Here is a 16591-nt window from a genome sequence, read left to right on the forward strand (position 1 = left end):
TTCTTTTTTTATGCTTCCATAGTATTTCTACTGTTGGACTCCAGAGAGAGGAAATCATCTTCAACAATATCCTGAGTTTAAAGATTAAATGTGTTAAAAACAAACATTAAACCTACCGTTAGATTATCCTCCGTATACATCTTAACTCTAATTAAACAACAGACCAATAAATATGGTATCTATTCATGTAACTATGATATTTAGTTATTCACTAAATACTTCTATTATTTAGAGCCTAAAACGTGTTAGGAGAAGATTTCAGACTTTTAGAAGCAGTTGATAATCATGAAAGAAGGAATCAGGACACAAGGCTGTTCTTTTGTTTACATATTTTAAGAAAATACTGATGCAGATGCTACTAATGAATATATACATGAGGTTTCAGAACAGCAGGGGAAGTTAGCAGATGATACAAAAACAGGAGGAGTGATGAACAGATGTGGCTCCGCCTCTCACTTCTTGGACAACTTGACTTGTTTGTTTTTTGGAGGGGCCCACTTCAGACACATGGTGTCCACTGTGAAGGAGACGACACAAAGGAGAGAGGTGATACACAGAGACTCAAAGCACAGAGGGAACAAGGACCCGAAGTAGGATCCTAGGTCTGAACAACACGTCAGAGCTGCAGGAGCCTTCTGAGGTCCAAAGAGAGAAAGAGTTCACGTCTGTGGTGAACAATGTTCACGTCAGCTTTAGAACCGGGATCATGAGTCCAAGAGGTTATCATTTCTGACCGTGATTAACTTTCCCAAATTAACACCAATTAGATCAACTCAACAGACTTAAAGTGATTTTACACCGTTTGTTTGTTTCTGGTTTCACTTGTTAACGAAGCAGCTAATTTAGACTATTTACATTTAACGGCACACTAATAACTCACGATGATTCAGAACATGAGAACAGTCTGAATCTGATACGGGTCGTGTAAACAGCTTATAGTGTCTGGACATTCAGAAGGAGACGTTATTCTCAATGCACGTGTGTGATGTGCTGATATTATTCAGGTCACAGCAGCATTCACAATATGAATCTCGATCAGCGTTTATTACAGCAAGAAGAAAAGCTTGAAGAACGTTAACGAGACTTCACCGCTGGAGGAACGTGAACGTTCTTTACATTAATCGGAGTCAATTGGCTGCATGCAAACGGGAATATTAGTGGAATACTCATTTCAGTTAGTCACGTACAGCTTAGTAGGAATATTGTCTTTTTAATAATAAGGGAAAACATTTTGTGCATATAAACATACTCAATATGTAGATGTGACAAAAAGGCTTCATGTGCTAAGAATAGTGCAGAAACCTGAGTGATTGTTGAGTCTATTAAATAAAATGAAAACATGACAAGCAGACACCAATATTCATGTGATGTCTTAATTACCGTCATTATCTCTGCACTATAATAATAATAATAATAATAATAATAATAATAATAATAATAATAATCATCAGTATGAATCATTCCAGCTTTCTGGTCCTACCTGCCAAAAAAAGTTGAATTTTGGGTTTTGTTGTTTAAATTACAACCAGAGAATAAAAACAAATAGCAAAGTGAAAGGTGAAAGGTGAAAGGTGAGGACTGACCTGTGATCGGTGGTTTCTTGTACTGGGCGCTCTTCAGGTGCTCCTCCACCAGTTTGGGCGTCACACAGATCACATGCTGACCTTTCCAGTATTTCACCATGTTGAGCGACTGCAGCGTGCTGATGATGTCACTCTGCGTGATGCTGGTCATCTGGCTGGAGACAAAGAGGGGGGGGGGGGGGGCATATGAGCATCTGGAATGTGTGTGTGTGTGTGTGTGAATGTATGTGTGTGTGTGTGTGAGTGTGTGCGTGAGTGTGTGAATGTGTGTGTGTGAATGCATGTGTGTGAGTATGCATGTGTGTGTGTGTGTGTGTGTGTATGCATGTGTGTGTGAGTGTGTGTGTGAATGCATGTGTGTGTGTGTGAGTATGCATGTGTGTGAGTGTGTGTGTGTGAATGCATGTGTGTGTGTGTGAGTATGCATGTGTGTGAGTGTGTGTGTGTGAATGCATGTGTGTGTGTGAATGCATGTGTGTGAGTATGCATGTGTGTGAGTGTGTGTGTGTGAATGCATGTGTGTGTGTGTGAGTATGCATGTGTGTGAGTGTGTGTGTGTATGCATGTGTGTGTGTGAATGCATGTGTGTGTGAGTATGCATGTGTGTGTGTGTGTGTATGCATGTGTGTGTGTGAATGCATGTGTGTGTGAGTATGCATGTGTGTGAGTGTGTGTGTGTGAATGCATGTGTGTGTGTGAGTATGCATGTGTGTGTGTGTGAGTATGCATGTGTGTGTGTGTGAGTATGCATGTGTGTGTGTGTGTGTGTGTGTATGCATGTGTGTGTGTGAATGCATGTGTGTGTGAGTATGCATGTGTGTGTGTGTGAGTGTGTGAATGCATGAGTGTGTGTGTGAGAGAATGCATGTGTGTGTGTGTGAGAGAATGCATGTGTGTGTGCGTGTGTGTGTGAATGCATGTGTGTGTGCGTGAGTATGCATGTGTGTGTGTGTGTATGCATGCGTGTGTGTGTGTGTGTGAATGTGTGAATGTGAGTGTGAGTATGTGTGAATGCGTGAGTGTGTGTGTGTCTGTGAGTGAATGCGTGTGTGTGTGTGTGTGTGTGTGTGTGTGTCTCTACCTGAGGTCTTTGATGGACAGCGTTCCTCTGAAGTCCCTCAGGATCTCCAGCAGGACCCAGGACCAGTAACTCCTGTAGCTCAGCTTCCCCAGATCAGAGAGCGGCTTCTCTGGAGAGCCGACTGCACTCTCCAGCTTAGAGAGCTCATAACCTGCTCACACAGCAGAAACAAGAAACACAAGAGCTCAGTGGGGATTCCTGTGTTTGCAATATGAAAGTCAAGGAACACTACAAATGTTTAAATATAACTAGAGGTACAGCCTCACAGCTGTGAGCATCCTCCAACCATCAAGATGCAGTTTACATCCACGTCAATCATTTTATCCTGTTAGACGTTAGTGAAACATCGTCATAAGTAACATATGAATTCTTGAGTTATGGCCAAAAACGGTGACCTTTGACCACCAAAATGTAATCTGTTCACCCTGGAGTCCACGGTGGATGTTTGAGCTTCACGAGGACGGACGGACAAAATACCCGAAACATCGTCGGCGAGGAGAAAACTCCAGAATCTCACACACACTTTAGAATCCCCATCGACTGAATCAAGAACCGAGTCATAACCAAACTGAACTATGAGACGCACAAAGACTCACATCCAGGCGGTTGATTGGTAAATTAACAGGAAATCAGACCGACACCGGTGTTGATCAGCAGTTAGTCAACAACTAAAAATGTAAGTTACTCGACAAACATTCAATGATTTTAGTTTGAAAAAAAGCTGAGATGACCACACACACACACACACACACACACACACACACACACACACACACACACACACACACACACACACACACACACACACACACACACACACACACACACACACACACACACACACACACACACACACACACACTTACTAAAAGCGATGAGGAACTTCCCGTAGCCTCTGCGTTGGTACGGAGGCAGAGTGAGGATACACGCCACGTTGTTCCCATCTGGAGACTCTTTCTCCTGAAAAACAGAAGCAGAAGTTCAGACAAAGAGTTTGAGAACATTGAGGTTCACAGGTTCAGAGATAACACTGCAGCATCAGTGACCGTGTTTACAAATATAAAGGGTGATGATTTATACAAAAACATGCAAAGAGAAGTCAAAGGTATCCTGTTTTTAAACACTGATCGACAGATTTTGGGGGAAATATGCAGAGAAATACATGAATGTAATCAAAGCAAGTTGTAGTTCTGTGCTGAACATTCAAAGCTTCTATTGAGGTTCTTCAATAATCCTATTTTATATCATCATCACCCTCAATACATAATGTAGATTCCTCCCTTTGTGAGCAGGAGAGACAAACGTTTAACCGCAGAGAAAATATTGTTTTTGAAAGCTAAACAACAACAAATACGGTTTGAAGCTGAATTTTATTGTTAGATAAAATCATGTTGTAAATGATAACATCTATCTTTTTCCAATAAATGTCACCAGCCACCACTAGAATCTAATTCTACCAATAATGTATTACTAATAATATTAGTGCAGCCTGATGTTTATCTGAATAGTCTTTAAACACAAGGAACAGATGTCAACGTTATGACTGAAGCTTTGAACTATTCGGATCGAACCAAAGCAGGTTTAAATTATTATTCATATTTAAATCGCGTTTAGAAATGCTTCACAACCGTCTGTGTTTACGACAAAACTCCCCACTGTACCTTTACGAGAGAGCGAGTCCAAAATGTATTAACACGAGGAAAGTATTTACCCATCAACATCAGAAACTCACTTTGGAGAAGTAGCCGACGATGTGCGCTCCCTGTTTGTTGACTTCAGTGAGGATGTAGAAGATAAAAGGCTCCACGTCAAAGTAGAGCGTCTTGTGGTCCAGAAAGAGTTTCGCAAGAAGACACAGATTTTGACAGTAGATCTGCAAACAGAGACCAACAATGAATCACAACGATGAACAGCAATCTCTCACAGAATCAATCAAATGCAGTTCAACTTTATATTTCCTCGAGAAACCCAGAATCAGCAGATTAATCCATATTATTTGGCATTAAGGCGGGACAAAGACGTTCCAGGTCAACTCACCTTGTGGTCCCGCCCGTCCACTTCAAACACCGATATGTTGCTTCTTCTGTAGATCTCTTTACCTGAAGGCTGCTTCCACTGACAGTGAGACTGAGCACACACAGATCAAAGGGTTTTCACTATTGCTCATCTTAATAATTAACTCTGTAGGATTTGAGTTACACAGGTGGGAAGAAACTCGGTCTCTTTTCTTCCAAATCAGACCACAAAAGTTGAGTCAAAATGTAAAATATTAAACAAGCAATTACTTGGACTCTGTCACTTTAAAATAAACTCAATTTCACGAGTCATGCGTCAAACTAAATTACTATTAAAAAGAGTGATGGATTCCCTCCCGTCTGAAGTGAAGGCAGCACTGACCAGGTGGTGTCTGAAGGTCTTCTCGTACTTCATGTATTTCAGGCAGTACTCGCAGATCCACAGCTTGGGCTGCTTGCCGTAGTCTTCAGGAAACGGAGAGAAGTACCAGGCGTCGATCTCAAAGTTTCCTATCTGGATCTTATCTACATATTTTACTTTGGTGATCTGAGGGAGAGACCATGAGCATTTAAATACATAAGACAGTTAGTTTAACCACATGATGGGGAGGTCAGTACACAGACAGAGAGAACAAGGTAGTTATGTTTGCTCTCTACTTTTACAATCTTTAATCAGAGACACACTCAGACAGTCCACCTTACCGCCTCATGCTCCTTCTCCAGGGCAGCTGTTGTCGGGTCCATCTCTGCGTATGTCTGCAAAGGAAAACTCAGTTAGAGAAATATTAAAATACACACGAGTGTCATGAAACACCCTCGTAAAAGACACCATCTCTACCTTCTGCACGTGGTTGATCTCGTCGTGTTTGCGCTTCTGGTTGCGAGTGATCTTCCTCTCGGGCTGTTCGCCCAAATCACCGACGCTGCCGATCATCTCCGTGCTCTTCCTCACCGCGTCTTTCACCGTCTTGGTGAGTGCCAGGCGGGCCTTGCCCACCCATTCGTCTAGCCGCCTGTTGACTGAAAGAAGCCAAAGAGAAGAAGAAGAGGAGGTTCATGTTAAAGCTGTAGGCGGAGGGGATGAAGAGGGTGTGGGCAAAAATAAAGGAAGGTATCAAAACAAAGATGGAGAATGGAACTCCATCCCAGTGCCCATCAGAGAACTACAAACATGCAGTTCATCTAAAGCTCAAGTAAAGAAATGGTGAGTTAGTACCTAACTGCACCTAACTGTCCTCAATCTGTCCGTGTTCAACTTCCCTCCATCTGTCTGTCTCTCTGTCTGCTGTCACCTGTCTGTCTGTCTGGAATTTGCCGGTCGACCCTCATCTACCTGCATGTCTGTTATTGTTGTTTAGTGTCTGACTGACTTATATATTTCACATACTCTGCATGCTTTTATGTTGTTCCTCTGACGTATATGTTTTTAGTGTCTAACAAAGCAGCATAATCTTGTCTCTAGTCCATGTTTCTATTTATCATAGTTATGTTGCACGTCTTGTTAGTACTTCTCAATCTGCTGAATGATGATACTACGTATATTAATATTCTCTCTTCTTTAATTGTTTCTGCACGCTTTGTAAAGGGTCAATATTCCATAACTTTGTAAATTGAATCTTATATTCTGTTTTGAGGTTTATTTTGTAACATCTGTCTCTTGGGACTACAGATGAAAAATAGCCTCTTGGCGTATTTACAGCAATGTTTTATTAATGTGCACCGTCCCTTATGAAATAAACCAAAAAATAAATAAATAAATAGAAGGGACATATATGAGTGATGTATGTAAGGGTGTATTACGTGCATTGCATTCATGGACATATTAAGAAGCAGTCATGTACTCACATCCCACGTAGTGAACATAGAACTCCTCTCTGCCCTCCTGTTCATTCAACCGGGACTGAATAACCTCTGCTGTATCTGAAGAGAGGGAGACATCCAGCAGGAGGAGACGTTTCAGTAGTTTGCAGTAGGACGGAACGTCTCACCAGACTGCATTCAGATTTAAACGATTTAAATACCCATTTGATTATGAGCCAACATACTTATGGTTAATTCACTTAATAAAAAGAGAACTTGATCGGTGTTCAGCCATAGTTTAGTTCGGCAATCTAATAATGCTCCAAACTGTAACACAGACTAATTTAATCCAGTGAAATATAAACTTTTGGAATTTACATTGCACTGTTATGGTTTTATCAGCCACGCCAAATTTTCCAGAAAGCCCCAAATGACAAGTTAATGAATCTAAAATCCTTGAATTACGTCTTAACACCATGTTTCCAAACCAATCAACACACTTTACTCTAAATGTTAATTGAGTTTGGTGTGAATATATTCCCCAAAAACAGAGGGGAAGACAACTGAAATTGGGATGAAACGGGCAGAAACAAGAGGGTTACTATGAATATTAGTTATATATAATTACATATGTAATACATTTAATATATATGGTTACTAGCATCACATCACTCACGCCACGTCTTGTCGGCTCGTTGACATAAATACGTCTCTCCGATTTCCACCGATACCTCCTGCTCCCTTCCGCCGCAGAACACTCCGCCTCCGTCCTGGATGTGACTACTCGAGCACCCGGCTTCTCTCAAACGGCCGAGGGCCTCCGCCTCGTCCTCTTCCGCGCCACTGCCGTTGGAGGAGCACGCAGCCGGGATACTACTGTCCAAGTCACCCCGCTCACTTTCCATATGACTAGAGTCCATGTCCACGTCCATTGTAGACTCGGAGTCCTTGCCGTTATTATCGTAGCTTTTGTGAAACTCGCTCCCGCCAGTCATAACCTCGGTCGTTTTAAAAACAACAACACGCCTCTGCGAACCTGCGCAGATTATTCAGAGGGGCTGGTCTTCATAAAAAAAGGAAAAGAAAACCAAGATGGCGTCCGGGAAGACGTAGTTTCCGCCCCTCTTCCTCCCAGGATGCACCTTGCTTTAACATTCAATAACTACATGTCCCAGGAGTCTTAGCACCACACAGTTTGAAGATCATTTTATTTTTTAAATAATAATAATTATTATTATTATATTATTTTATTATTATTTATTATTATAATAATAATAATAATTATTATTATTATATTATTATTTATTATTATAATAATTATTATTATTATTATAATAATGAGGTGCTAAACTTTGCCTGTCCAGTACTGAAGAAGATAATTTAAACTGTTCTGTCAAATTAAATAATTAAAGATTATTTAGATTAATTAAAAATTAATTAAAGATGAACTGAGGTTCTACCACTCTGTGTGTAAATGTAATGGTTAAGAATTTGTTATTAGTTTGATAATACTTAATTTAACAGAAATTCATTGAGGTAAATGTGCCTTACAGACTGAAATTTGACGTGTATTTTAACAAAATTCTTACTGGGCTGTAGGGTTTGGCCGTTTTATCGCCATCAAACTCAGACCGAAGTCCAACTCTCTTCTGGGCCTCATTACCACTCACCCAGTGGAGCATTATTCAGATCATAGTTCTAGTACTAGTAGTGATGTCACAGTGTAAAGCAGAAAGTTAAAGTCCTGCATTCAAAAAACTTACTTTAGTAAAAGTCCTGCATTAAGTTAGTGGCGACTGGTCAATAGAGGGCGCTAGGGCGCCACCCCACCTTGAGCCACAACAAATACAATAAAATAAATAATAATAATAATAAACTAGACTGTCTGTTATTACAGACACTGAACTAACCACAGACACTCAACTGTCCTGCTGTTATTACAGACACTGAACTAACCACAGACACTAGACTGTCCTACTGTTATTACAGACACTGAACTAACCACAGACTACATGTGTAGCTCCCCAACACTCCACAGAGGAGACCTAAGTTACCTTCAAACTGGTTCGGTATCCTCAGCTCTACCACCAAGGTTTAAATCTATATATCACCCTCTTAATAAACACAGAGACTGTCAAACTTAACAATATATCTAACTGATCTTGTCGAGTATTAATCACACCTGACTTCAGACTAAGAGTGCAGACATGGAGTGACTGCAAATAAGGACTTTACTGCAGGTGTGTCTGACTGACACCTCGAGTAACCAATCACACAACAGAGCTCAAACTAAAGGCACAACCATTATTTCTTTATTTTTCATTGTTTCCCGTCGATATTGTTTAAAGCTGTTTATTTCATCTACTTACTCACCACTTTACGTCCTACTTTATCTAGGACTAAACAATCTTAATCTCTTTTTCTTTATTAAACTAAATTACTTTCACTTAAATTACTTCACTGAGTTATTTAATGTTGTCTTTTCCACATCCAGAAATGATCCGACTGGACCCAAGTTCAACAACCTTTGTTAAAGTAGTACTAGTACTACATGCATCTGTGCAGTACAAGTATGTGTGTTTAGTTTTACGTATGTGTTCATATTTTATTCACATTGTTTGATTAGTTAGGACGATATTTTGTATTAAATTCCTTTATCACAAAAGTAATAAAAATACTTAAATACAGGAATAATTAAAGTTCTTATTAAATAAATTAAATGTCCTCATTTAGAAAATTAAGAACACTTATGAAATAAGCAAAACACAATTATTAATAAGAATAATCTTTAGTTGTAAAAATAAGCAAAATCTTTAATTACATAATATTGTAAATTCATGAAGTAAAAAATAAGCAAAATCTTAATGAAAAAGGAAATTTCGTTAATTACAAAATAAAGTGAAAGGCTCATGATTTAAGCAAAATACTTTATTACATTTTTTTTTTGACACTGATGATTGGCTGAAGCAGCAGGTCTGTAAACACAGAGAGATGATGGAAGTTCACGTTTACCCTCCGTTGAACAAGATGGACGCTGAATAAGGACGTGATGTCACAGGTCTGACAGACAGAAAGGCAGGTAGGCAGAGAGACAGGTGTGTCCTCTCAGGTGGAGCTCAGCAGTCTCTGGAGGTTTGAAGCTTCCAGAAACAAGCCCACCTCTCTACACATCAGGATGTCGTTGTCCTGGATAAATTTACAGTTCAGTCCAATGGAAACCCACTGACTGTCACTGTGACAGAGGAAGGAACATACTGGAAACATTGCTGTAAGAAATGATGTCATAGATGATGTCACTGATGGGCTTACCTGAGCAGATGAGATCCACGATGGTGGAAGAAGAAACTGTTCTTAAACAATCTCTTAGAGCAGATCCAGACAGAACACATTCAGAGTAGACCCTCCACGCAGATCTTTTTGAGGACACCTCTCTCCATCTGTTAGAAACAGCAGAGCCACAGTTCAGCTCTCTACAGGCAACAGCTGCTTCCTTCAGGGTCCAGTAACTGTGATCTATTGGTCTCCAGTCTCCTCATTTCACTTCCAGTGTTCCTGCACAGCGACTGTCTCCTCCCACCAACCTGACAGGTTCTGAACAGAAACAAGAGAGTCGTCAGTAAAGAACAAAGTGAGTTTCAGCAGAACAGAAATGAACCAGATCAAAGCTGCAGCTCCTCTTCTACCTGAGCAGGTGAGTCCAACAGCTTTGCCAGGTGAGCAGGTGTTTCTATCTGAGCCTGAGCTTCTACAGTCCAGGAGAGCAGACTCATGGCCTCCACACTGGAACTCTGTGGTCCACATTGGAGCCTCCACTTCTCCATAGAGCGCCCCCTGGAGGACTGAAGGAGCCCCACAGCCAAGCTCCCTACAGACCACCTCTGCATCCTGCTGGTCAAAGTCATCTTCACACACTGAGGACCACCACTGGTTAGACTGGTTAGACTTCACCTCCAGTCTGCCTGAGCACAGACTCGTCCCATTCACCAGCCTGACAGAGTCTGGAGAGATGATAGAAGAAGAAAGAGAGAGAGAGAGAGAGAGAGAGAGAGAGAGAGAGAGAAAAGACACCAGACACTAAATAACATTCTGTCATGAAATAATAATTCAGAGATTCAATTAAATAATACAATAAGTCAATAATATTTATAATAATAATAATCAGTAACCAGCTAGCTAAGTTAGCTCAAAACACAAATATCAAAAGATCATGAACTGAACATATTTAGTCAGACTGGGAGGAGAATTCTTTGAATGTTTACTGAGATTCAAACAGCGTCTGTCTTGTCTGCAATGTGAGCGTGGTCTGACCAAAGTAGAGCACTTTGGAGCTGCATTACTAAACGGTGCACAGAAGCTCAGAGACGGATTAGTGCTGCTGGGTTCATCATGTTGTGCTGACACAGAGACATGTTCCTCTACTTCCTTTATTATCATGTAGAATTCACCAGCAAGCGTTGTGGTGGAAGATGTTCAACATGAAAGAAGGGAGGGATGTTGCCTTGAAGATTGTGAGTTGTGTTGGGACCAGGACTCTACAGAGAACGGTATTCTGGACTCACTTGGAGGAGAAGGGCTTTGAACAGAGACCTACTGCTGCACACTGATGTAAGATGCTGAGCAGAGGAACATTGTTGTTGACATTCAGTGAGACTTTCTGAATCTTTCTTTACATGCAGAAGATGCACAGCTAGAGGACTACCAGTGGCTTCTGGATTCAGTGTTTGTGACAGATCTCCCTTCACTGTTCAACGAAACTGATTCAGAGCTGCAGGATTATGATGAACATTCATCAACAGGATCAGTGAAGGAAACACCTTTAAAAGACACAACTGCTGTCAAGTAGGCTTTAATGCTGTCAACTCTCCTCACATGCAGACAGAAGTGAAACATCAGGACAAAGACATTGTGCAGCTTGACATCTATGAGGAGCAACATGAGAACATCAGAAGAGCTTTACTGAGAGATAAACAGTATCAGTGTTCCACCTGGACAGCTTTGCTGCTGAGAAAGAGATTCTCTCACTGCACATTTACATTGAGATCAAATCAAGGGAAACGCCTGCATGAATGAAGAGTTATGGGACGTACTGATGGAACACAAGTATCCACACCTCAGGAGATGTGCCTTGAACTTGATGAAGAAACATGTCTCCACTTCAGCAGCACCAGGTGCTGAGCCAGTAGAGTTAAACATGCAAAATAGTCACGTTTGAAAGCAGACAATGGGGAATCTAACGGTACACCGAATAAGGAAGAGACAGGTGAAGGCTCATGAAGGGATAGAGCACCTCAGAGAGTGTTTTAGAGACAGATTCCCAGGATGTAGTTAGGGAGGGACTGGACCAAAACATAGGAAGTAGATTGGCACATAGATGATGTCACTGATGGGCTTACCTGAGCAGGTGATATCCACGATGGAGGAAGAGGAAACTGATGTTAAACACTCTCTCAGAGCAGATCCAGAGTGAACACAGCCATAGTAGATCCACCACACGGATCTCAGTGAGGACTCCTCTCTTTCTCTGACAGAAACAGCAGAGCCACAGTCCAGATTTCTACAGACAACAGCTGCTTCAATCAGTGTCCAGTCAGAGTAATCTACTGGTCTCCAGTCTCCTTGTTCTTCCACTTCCAGTGTTCCTGCACAGCGACTGGCTCCTCCCACCAACCTGACAGGTTCTGAACAGAAACAAGAGAGTCGTCAGTAAAGAACAAAGTGAGTTTCAGTAGAACAGAAATGAACCAGATCAAAGCTGCAGCTCCTCTTCTACCTGAGCAGGTGAGTCCAACAGCTTTGCCAGGTGAGCAGGTGTTTCTATCTGAGCCTGAGCTTCTACAGTCCAGGAGAGCAGACTCATTGCCTCCACACTGGAACTCTGTGGTCCACATTGGAGCCTCCACTTCTCCATAGAGCGCCCCCTGGAGGACTGAAGGAGCCCCACAGCCAAGCTCCCTACAGACCACCTCTGCATCCTGCTGGTCAAAGTCATCTTCACACACTGAGGACCACCACTGGTTAGACTGGTCAGACTTCACCTCCAGTCTGCCTGAGCACAGACTCGTCCCATTCACCAGCCTGACAGAGTCTGGAGAGATGATAGAAGAAGAAAGACAGAGAGAGAAAAGACACCAGACACTAAATAACATTCTGACTTATTTTTATTAGAAGATCTGTGACCCAGAATATAAATGTGTTGATAAAATGATCCCTAACATCTCAAAGAGATGGGGCTGGACTCTCTCCTTAAGGAGTGTCCAGGCTGAAGGACGGTGTGGAGATACTGACGAGCCCCCGGCTGAGCTGAGCTGCTCTAAGTTGTGTCCAGTAGGTCATTGGTGCCTGTTATGGTGGAAACCAAAGAAGCTGCTGGTGGAAACCAGTGAATAAGAAAGCTGTGACGCTGAAGGAGGAGTCCTTTCAGGCTGGTTGGTGGTCGGCCCAGAGGACTCCTGGAGCAGCAGACATGGAGGTTTCATATATAAAGATATCTTGGTGCATTCAGCATCTGGTTTACTGAGACAGCAGCTCAAGTGTCCTCGGTGTATATCTGCGTACAGGAAGAGGTGGAGCTTTAGTTTTACAGAGAAGAGTCTCTGTCACATGATCAGCTTCTGTCCACCATGTTTCCATATATTTATATATATAAAGGGTTTCATCTCTCCAGCTCTCTCTGACTTTAATTGTTTCCATAAAAGTTATTGAGGGAGACATCAGATTACGAAAACACAAATCTTTCTAATAAATGTAGAAAGTTGTTTGTGGTCCTTTTGTTGTTCAGACTACAATGAACATTTATTTAAACCAGATGTTGAATCAGAAAACTAATCAAATATAAAGCTTGAGTTTAATCTGTGATCCGTCTTCACTGTTTACATGTTGAAAAAAATCTCATCAGTCCGATCGGCTGCAGCGTCCAATCACATGACTGATGAACAATGAGGGGGCGTGTCGGCCGTTAAAACACTTCCTGGAAGTCTGTTCTCGTGGGTCCTCTCTCATGGCTCCTCAGAGATGCCCTCCTCCATCCTCCATCCTCCATCCTCCATCCTCTCTCCTCAGAGCAGGAATAAGAGCTTTGGGACGGCCGTCAATATGTATTAAAATAAAATACAAAATACTGGTGCCAGAAAATGTAACAAAATACAATACATGTATTTTGTATTTAGAATATAGGAAATACTTTTTTCTGGCTTTTCCATTTTCTCACAATTTGGTATAGCAGAGCATTCAGGTTTGGGCTCTATAATGTACACAAAGCTCTGGTGAAGCCCACAAAAAGGAAGAACAGTCACAGAATGTCAGTGTAACTAAGCAAAGCTATTAAAAGACAACAACTTGATTGATTATGTACATATATTTTTTTATTAATGGGACGTATCAGCCCATAAACTTGTAGAATGTATGAAATAATAAAACTAAGAATACTTTCATAATATGCCTTTTAAATAAAATAAATTGGATATTTAATGTTTTTTTGTTTTTGTTAACAAATGGACATCTACTGTCATAGCCTGGCTAACTGTGAACTATATTATCTGCCAGTAATTGATATAGCATTATGACATTCACATTGAGAAGATACAGCATAACTTGTAATACAGTGCAAGATTAGATGGTCAGACGTCTCTTGATAAGGTTATCATGAACATACAAGCTCCCAATCTCCCTCTTCCTTTAGCTAGCTACTCCACTGACAAGTTAACTTGCTAAACACTGGCTATGCACTAGCCAAGACAGCATGCTAGCGTCATTAGCATGTTAGCATCGATCACTAGCTTGATATTATAACCATCACCATGTATATACAATAGGCTATGTAGCCAGACCCAGACATACATTATACATCAAGCTAGTTGACGTCTGTCACACTCAGATAAAATATTTAACTTGACAGACAATCTGTTGAACTGAAAGATCTGAAGACTGAACTCGTGAACTGTTTTTTGATTCGTGGAGAAAGTATTTTGAGTATTTTAAATACAAAATGACTCCACTCTAAAGTATTTTGTTACAAATTACGTTAGATTTTTTATCGGCCCTATCAAATACAAATGACAAAATACTCAAAAGTAATTGAAATACGTATTTCAAATACAAGTAATAGAAATACTGCCCATCTCTGCCCTTAGGGTAAATCCCAAGTCTCTTATTTATCATTTCCTCAATTCCAGTTGAACTGGAAGTTCAAACCGGAAGCGATCCTCGCGATCCTACACCAAGGGTACTTCTCAAGTCTCTGGCAAAATCCCAATGTCCCCCCTTACGGACTCACGGACTTTGAGGCGCGCTCCGGTGAAGTCCGTGAGGGTTTAGTTCTGTCCCACTGTCAAATCATTCAGTGTTTGAGTCTCTTGCAGACATTTTGAGCCCTTTATGAACCCTTTCTGTAAGTCAGCATGGTATGCTGACTTACAGAAAGGGAATTACCCACAAATCATTGCAATGTGACGTTAAACACGGGGTAACCAGTGGACGCATGGAGACGCAGGGTTTGAGGGTTTAGGGGGGACATTGGGATTTGGCCATCCTTTCCTCCGTTGCGTCACGTGAAGCAACGTCTGTTTCTGATGATGGAGGATCAGCTGATCACAGCTGATCAGCTGATCACAGCTGGATCAGCTGTCAGTCGGCTTTAACAGCTGGAGAGACTTTAGATAAGTTTGTCTGTTCACATGATCACTGTACTTAATAACAGTAACTAATAACACTAATAACTAATAAACACACAGTAATCACCACTGTAGAGGTGTTTCTCTCTGTAGTCTGTTAAACTGTGTCCTGTGTTCTGTTTATAAGCACAGGATCCATTTCTACCGGCGGAATGCGATCGTCTTATTTATGAATTATTTGCTTCTGTACGTTTTGAAATTCAGATTGTGACGTCATTATTAAATAACCCAGAATATGATTATTGTTTCTCTTAAATGATAAAACTCATCAAACACTCAGGAATGATGTAAAAAGTGTTTCGTCTCTCAGCTCCCTCTGACTTTAATTGTATTCATAATAAAGTTTTTGAGGGAAACATCAGATCATGAAAACACAAATCTTTCTAATAAATGTAGAAAGTTGTTTGTGGTCCTTTTGTTGTTCAGACTACAATGAACATTTATTTAAACCAGATGTTGAATCAGAAAACTAATCAAATATAAACTAGAGTTTATTCTGTGATCCTCTTCACTCTGGTGTTAAAACTCAGTCAGTCAGTCCGATCACATGACTGATGAACAATGAGGGGGCGTGTCGACCGTTAAAACACTTCCTGGAGTCTGTTCTCGTGGGTCCTCGCTCACGGCTCCTCAGAGACCCCTCCTCCCTCCTCCCTCCTCCCTCCTCACTCCTCCCTCCTCAGAGGAGAAATAAGAGCTTTGGGACGGCCGTCAATATGGCGGCGCAGAACAACTTCCGGTTCAAGCGAGGAGCGAGGAAACGACAATTAAGAGATTTGAGAAGTACAAAGAGACAGACAGCAGACTAGCAGACAGCAGGAAAGGGAAGCAGCACATGAAGCTTCTCCACCAGCTGAACACCAGACAGGTTAGGCTAGCTGGATGACGTCATGCTAATAACTTATTTAGCTTTTTAAAACAACGGGGACAGATCCAGCACGGACAGTTAGGGAGTGAGGGACATGAAGCACCTGCTGACACATGATGTATAGTTATAAATACATCATTATATATATGTGTGCGTGTGTTTTATATTGTAGTGAATATTATACGATATACATTATACAGAATATTATTATATGATATATACATTATTATATTATACTGACACTATAATAAGATGTCCTGACGTGTTTATCAAAGTGTTATTTTCTGCTTTTTTTCATGTTGGAATAAATGTTAAATATTTAACTGTAAAGTAGTAATACGTGTTTGAAACCTTAATGTTTCTGCATTAAATCATTCTGGGATGTTTGCTGACACTGACTGAATGTGGCTCAGCCCTACAGAGAACATGTTCACCAGCTCCACTGGTCATCATTCTCATCTTCACATTTACTTAAATTAGGCTGTAAAAGTACCCACTATGTCGGCAAAATGGTCGGAGTAATATTATACAACTTGATTATTATTGCTAACGAATTGACATGTAAGCCATATTTT

General features: G+C 41.0%; 2 protein-coding genes across 2 annotated transcripts; both read right to left on the bottom strand.

The window, feature by feature from the left end:
* Positions 1 to 312: 312 nt before the first annotated feature.
* Positions 313 to 7544, bottom strand: kat8 (K(lysine) acetyltransferase 8). Its single transcript, XM_076085166.1, has 11 exons — positions 7156 to 7544; positions 6525 to 6599; positions 5518 to 5699; positions 5382 to 5435; positions 5062 to 5226; positions 4702 to 4791; positions 4397 to 4537; positions 3531 to 3624; positions 2665 to 2815; positions 1584 to 1738; positions 313 to 517 (listed from the first exon to the last, which is right to left on the bottom strand). The coding sequence occupies exons 1-11, from the start codon at positions 7472 to 7474 to the stop codon at positions 453 to 455; spliced, it is 1491 nt and encodes a 496-aa protein (XP_075941281.1). The 5' UTR covers positions 7475 to 7544; the 3' UTR covers positions 313 to 452.
* A 1848-nt stretch (positions 7545 to 9392) lies between these two features.
* LOC142943564 (scavenger receptor cysteine-rich type 1 protein M130-like) lies at positions 9393 to 16517 on the bottom strand. The gene is made up of 5 exons (XM_076085147.1): positions 12250 to 16517; positions 11873 to 12157; positions 10163 to 10477; positions 9789 to 10070; positions 9393 to 9711 (listed from the first exon to the last, which is right to left on the bottom strand). Exons 1-4 carry the CDS (start codon positions 12623 to 12625, stop codon positions 10012 to 10014), a joined length of 1035 nt encoding a protein of 344 aa, XP_075941262.1. The 5' UTR covers positions 12626 to 16517; the 3' UTR covers positions 9393 to 9711; positions 9789 to 10011.
* Positions 16518 to 16591: the final 74 nt, after the last annotated feature.

The sequence above is a fragment of the Anarhichas minor genome, unplaced genomic scaffold (genome assembly GCF_050575085.1).
Source record: "Anarhichas minor isolate MPS153535 unplaced genomic scaffold, ASM5057508v1 ptg000140l, whole genome shotgun sequence".
Taxonomy (NCBI): Eukaryota; Metazoa; Chordata; class Actinopteri; order Perciformes; family Anarhichadidae; genus Anarhichas; species Anarhichas minor.

Bases quoted from the DNA above. Each gene is read 5' to 3' on its own strand.
- LOC142943564 (XM_076085147.1), bottom strand. From the start codon at position 12,625: ATGTTATTTAGTGTCTGGTGTCTTTTCTCTCTCTGTCTTTCTTCTTCT. The intron at 12,158-12,249 runs GTAGAAGAGGAG...GTTTCTGTTCAG, and splicing joins TGTTGGACTCACCTGCTCAG to AACCTGTCAGGTTGGTGGGA. The intron at 10,071-10,162 runs GTAGAAGAGGAG...GTTTCTGTTCAG, and splicing joins TGTTGGACTCACCTGCTCAG to AACCTGTCAGGTTGGTGGGA.
- kat8 (XM_076085166.1), bottom strand. From the start codon at position 7,474: ATGACTGGCGGGAGCGAGTTTCACAAAAGCTACGATAATAACGGCAAG. The intron at 6,600-7,155 runs GTGAGTGATGTG...CCCTCTCTTCAG, and splicing joins ACGAGCCGACAAGACGTGGC to ATACAGCAGAGGTTATTCAG. The intron at 3,625-4,396 runs GTGAGTTTCTGA...TCTGTTTTTCAG, and splicing joins TCGTCGGCTACTTCTCCAAA to GAGAAAGAGTCTCCAGATGG.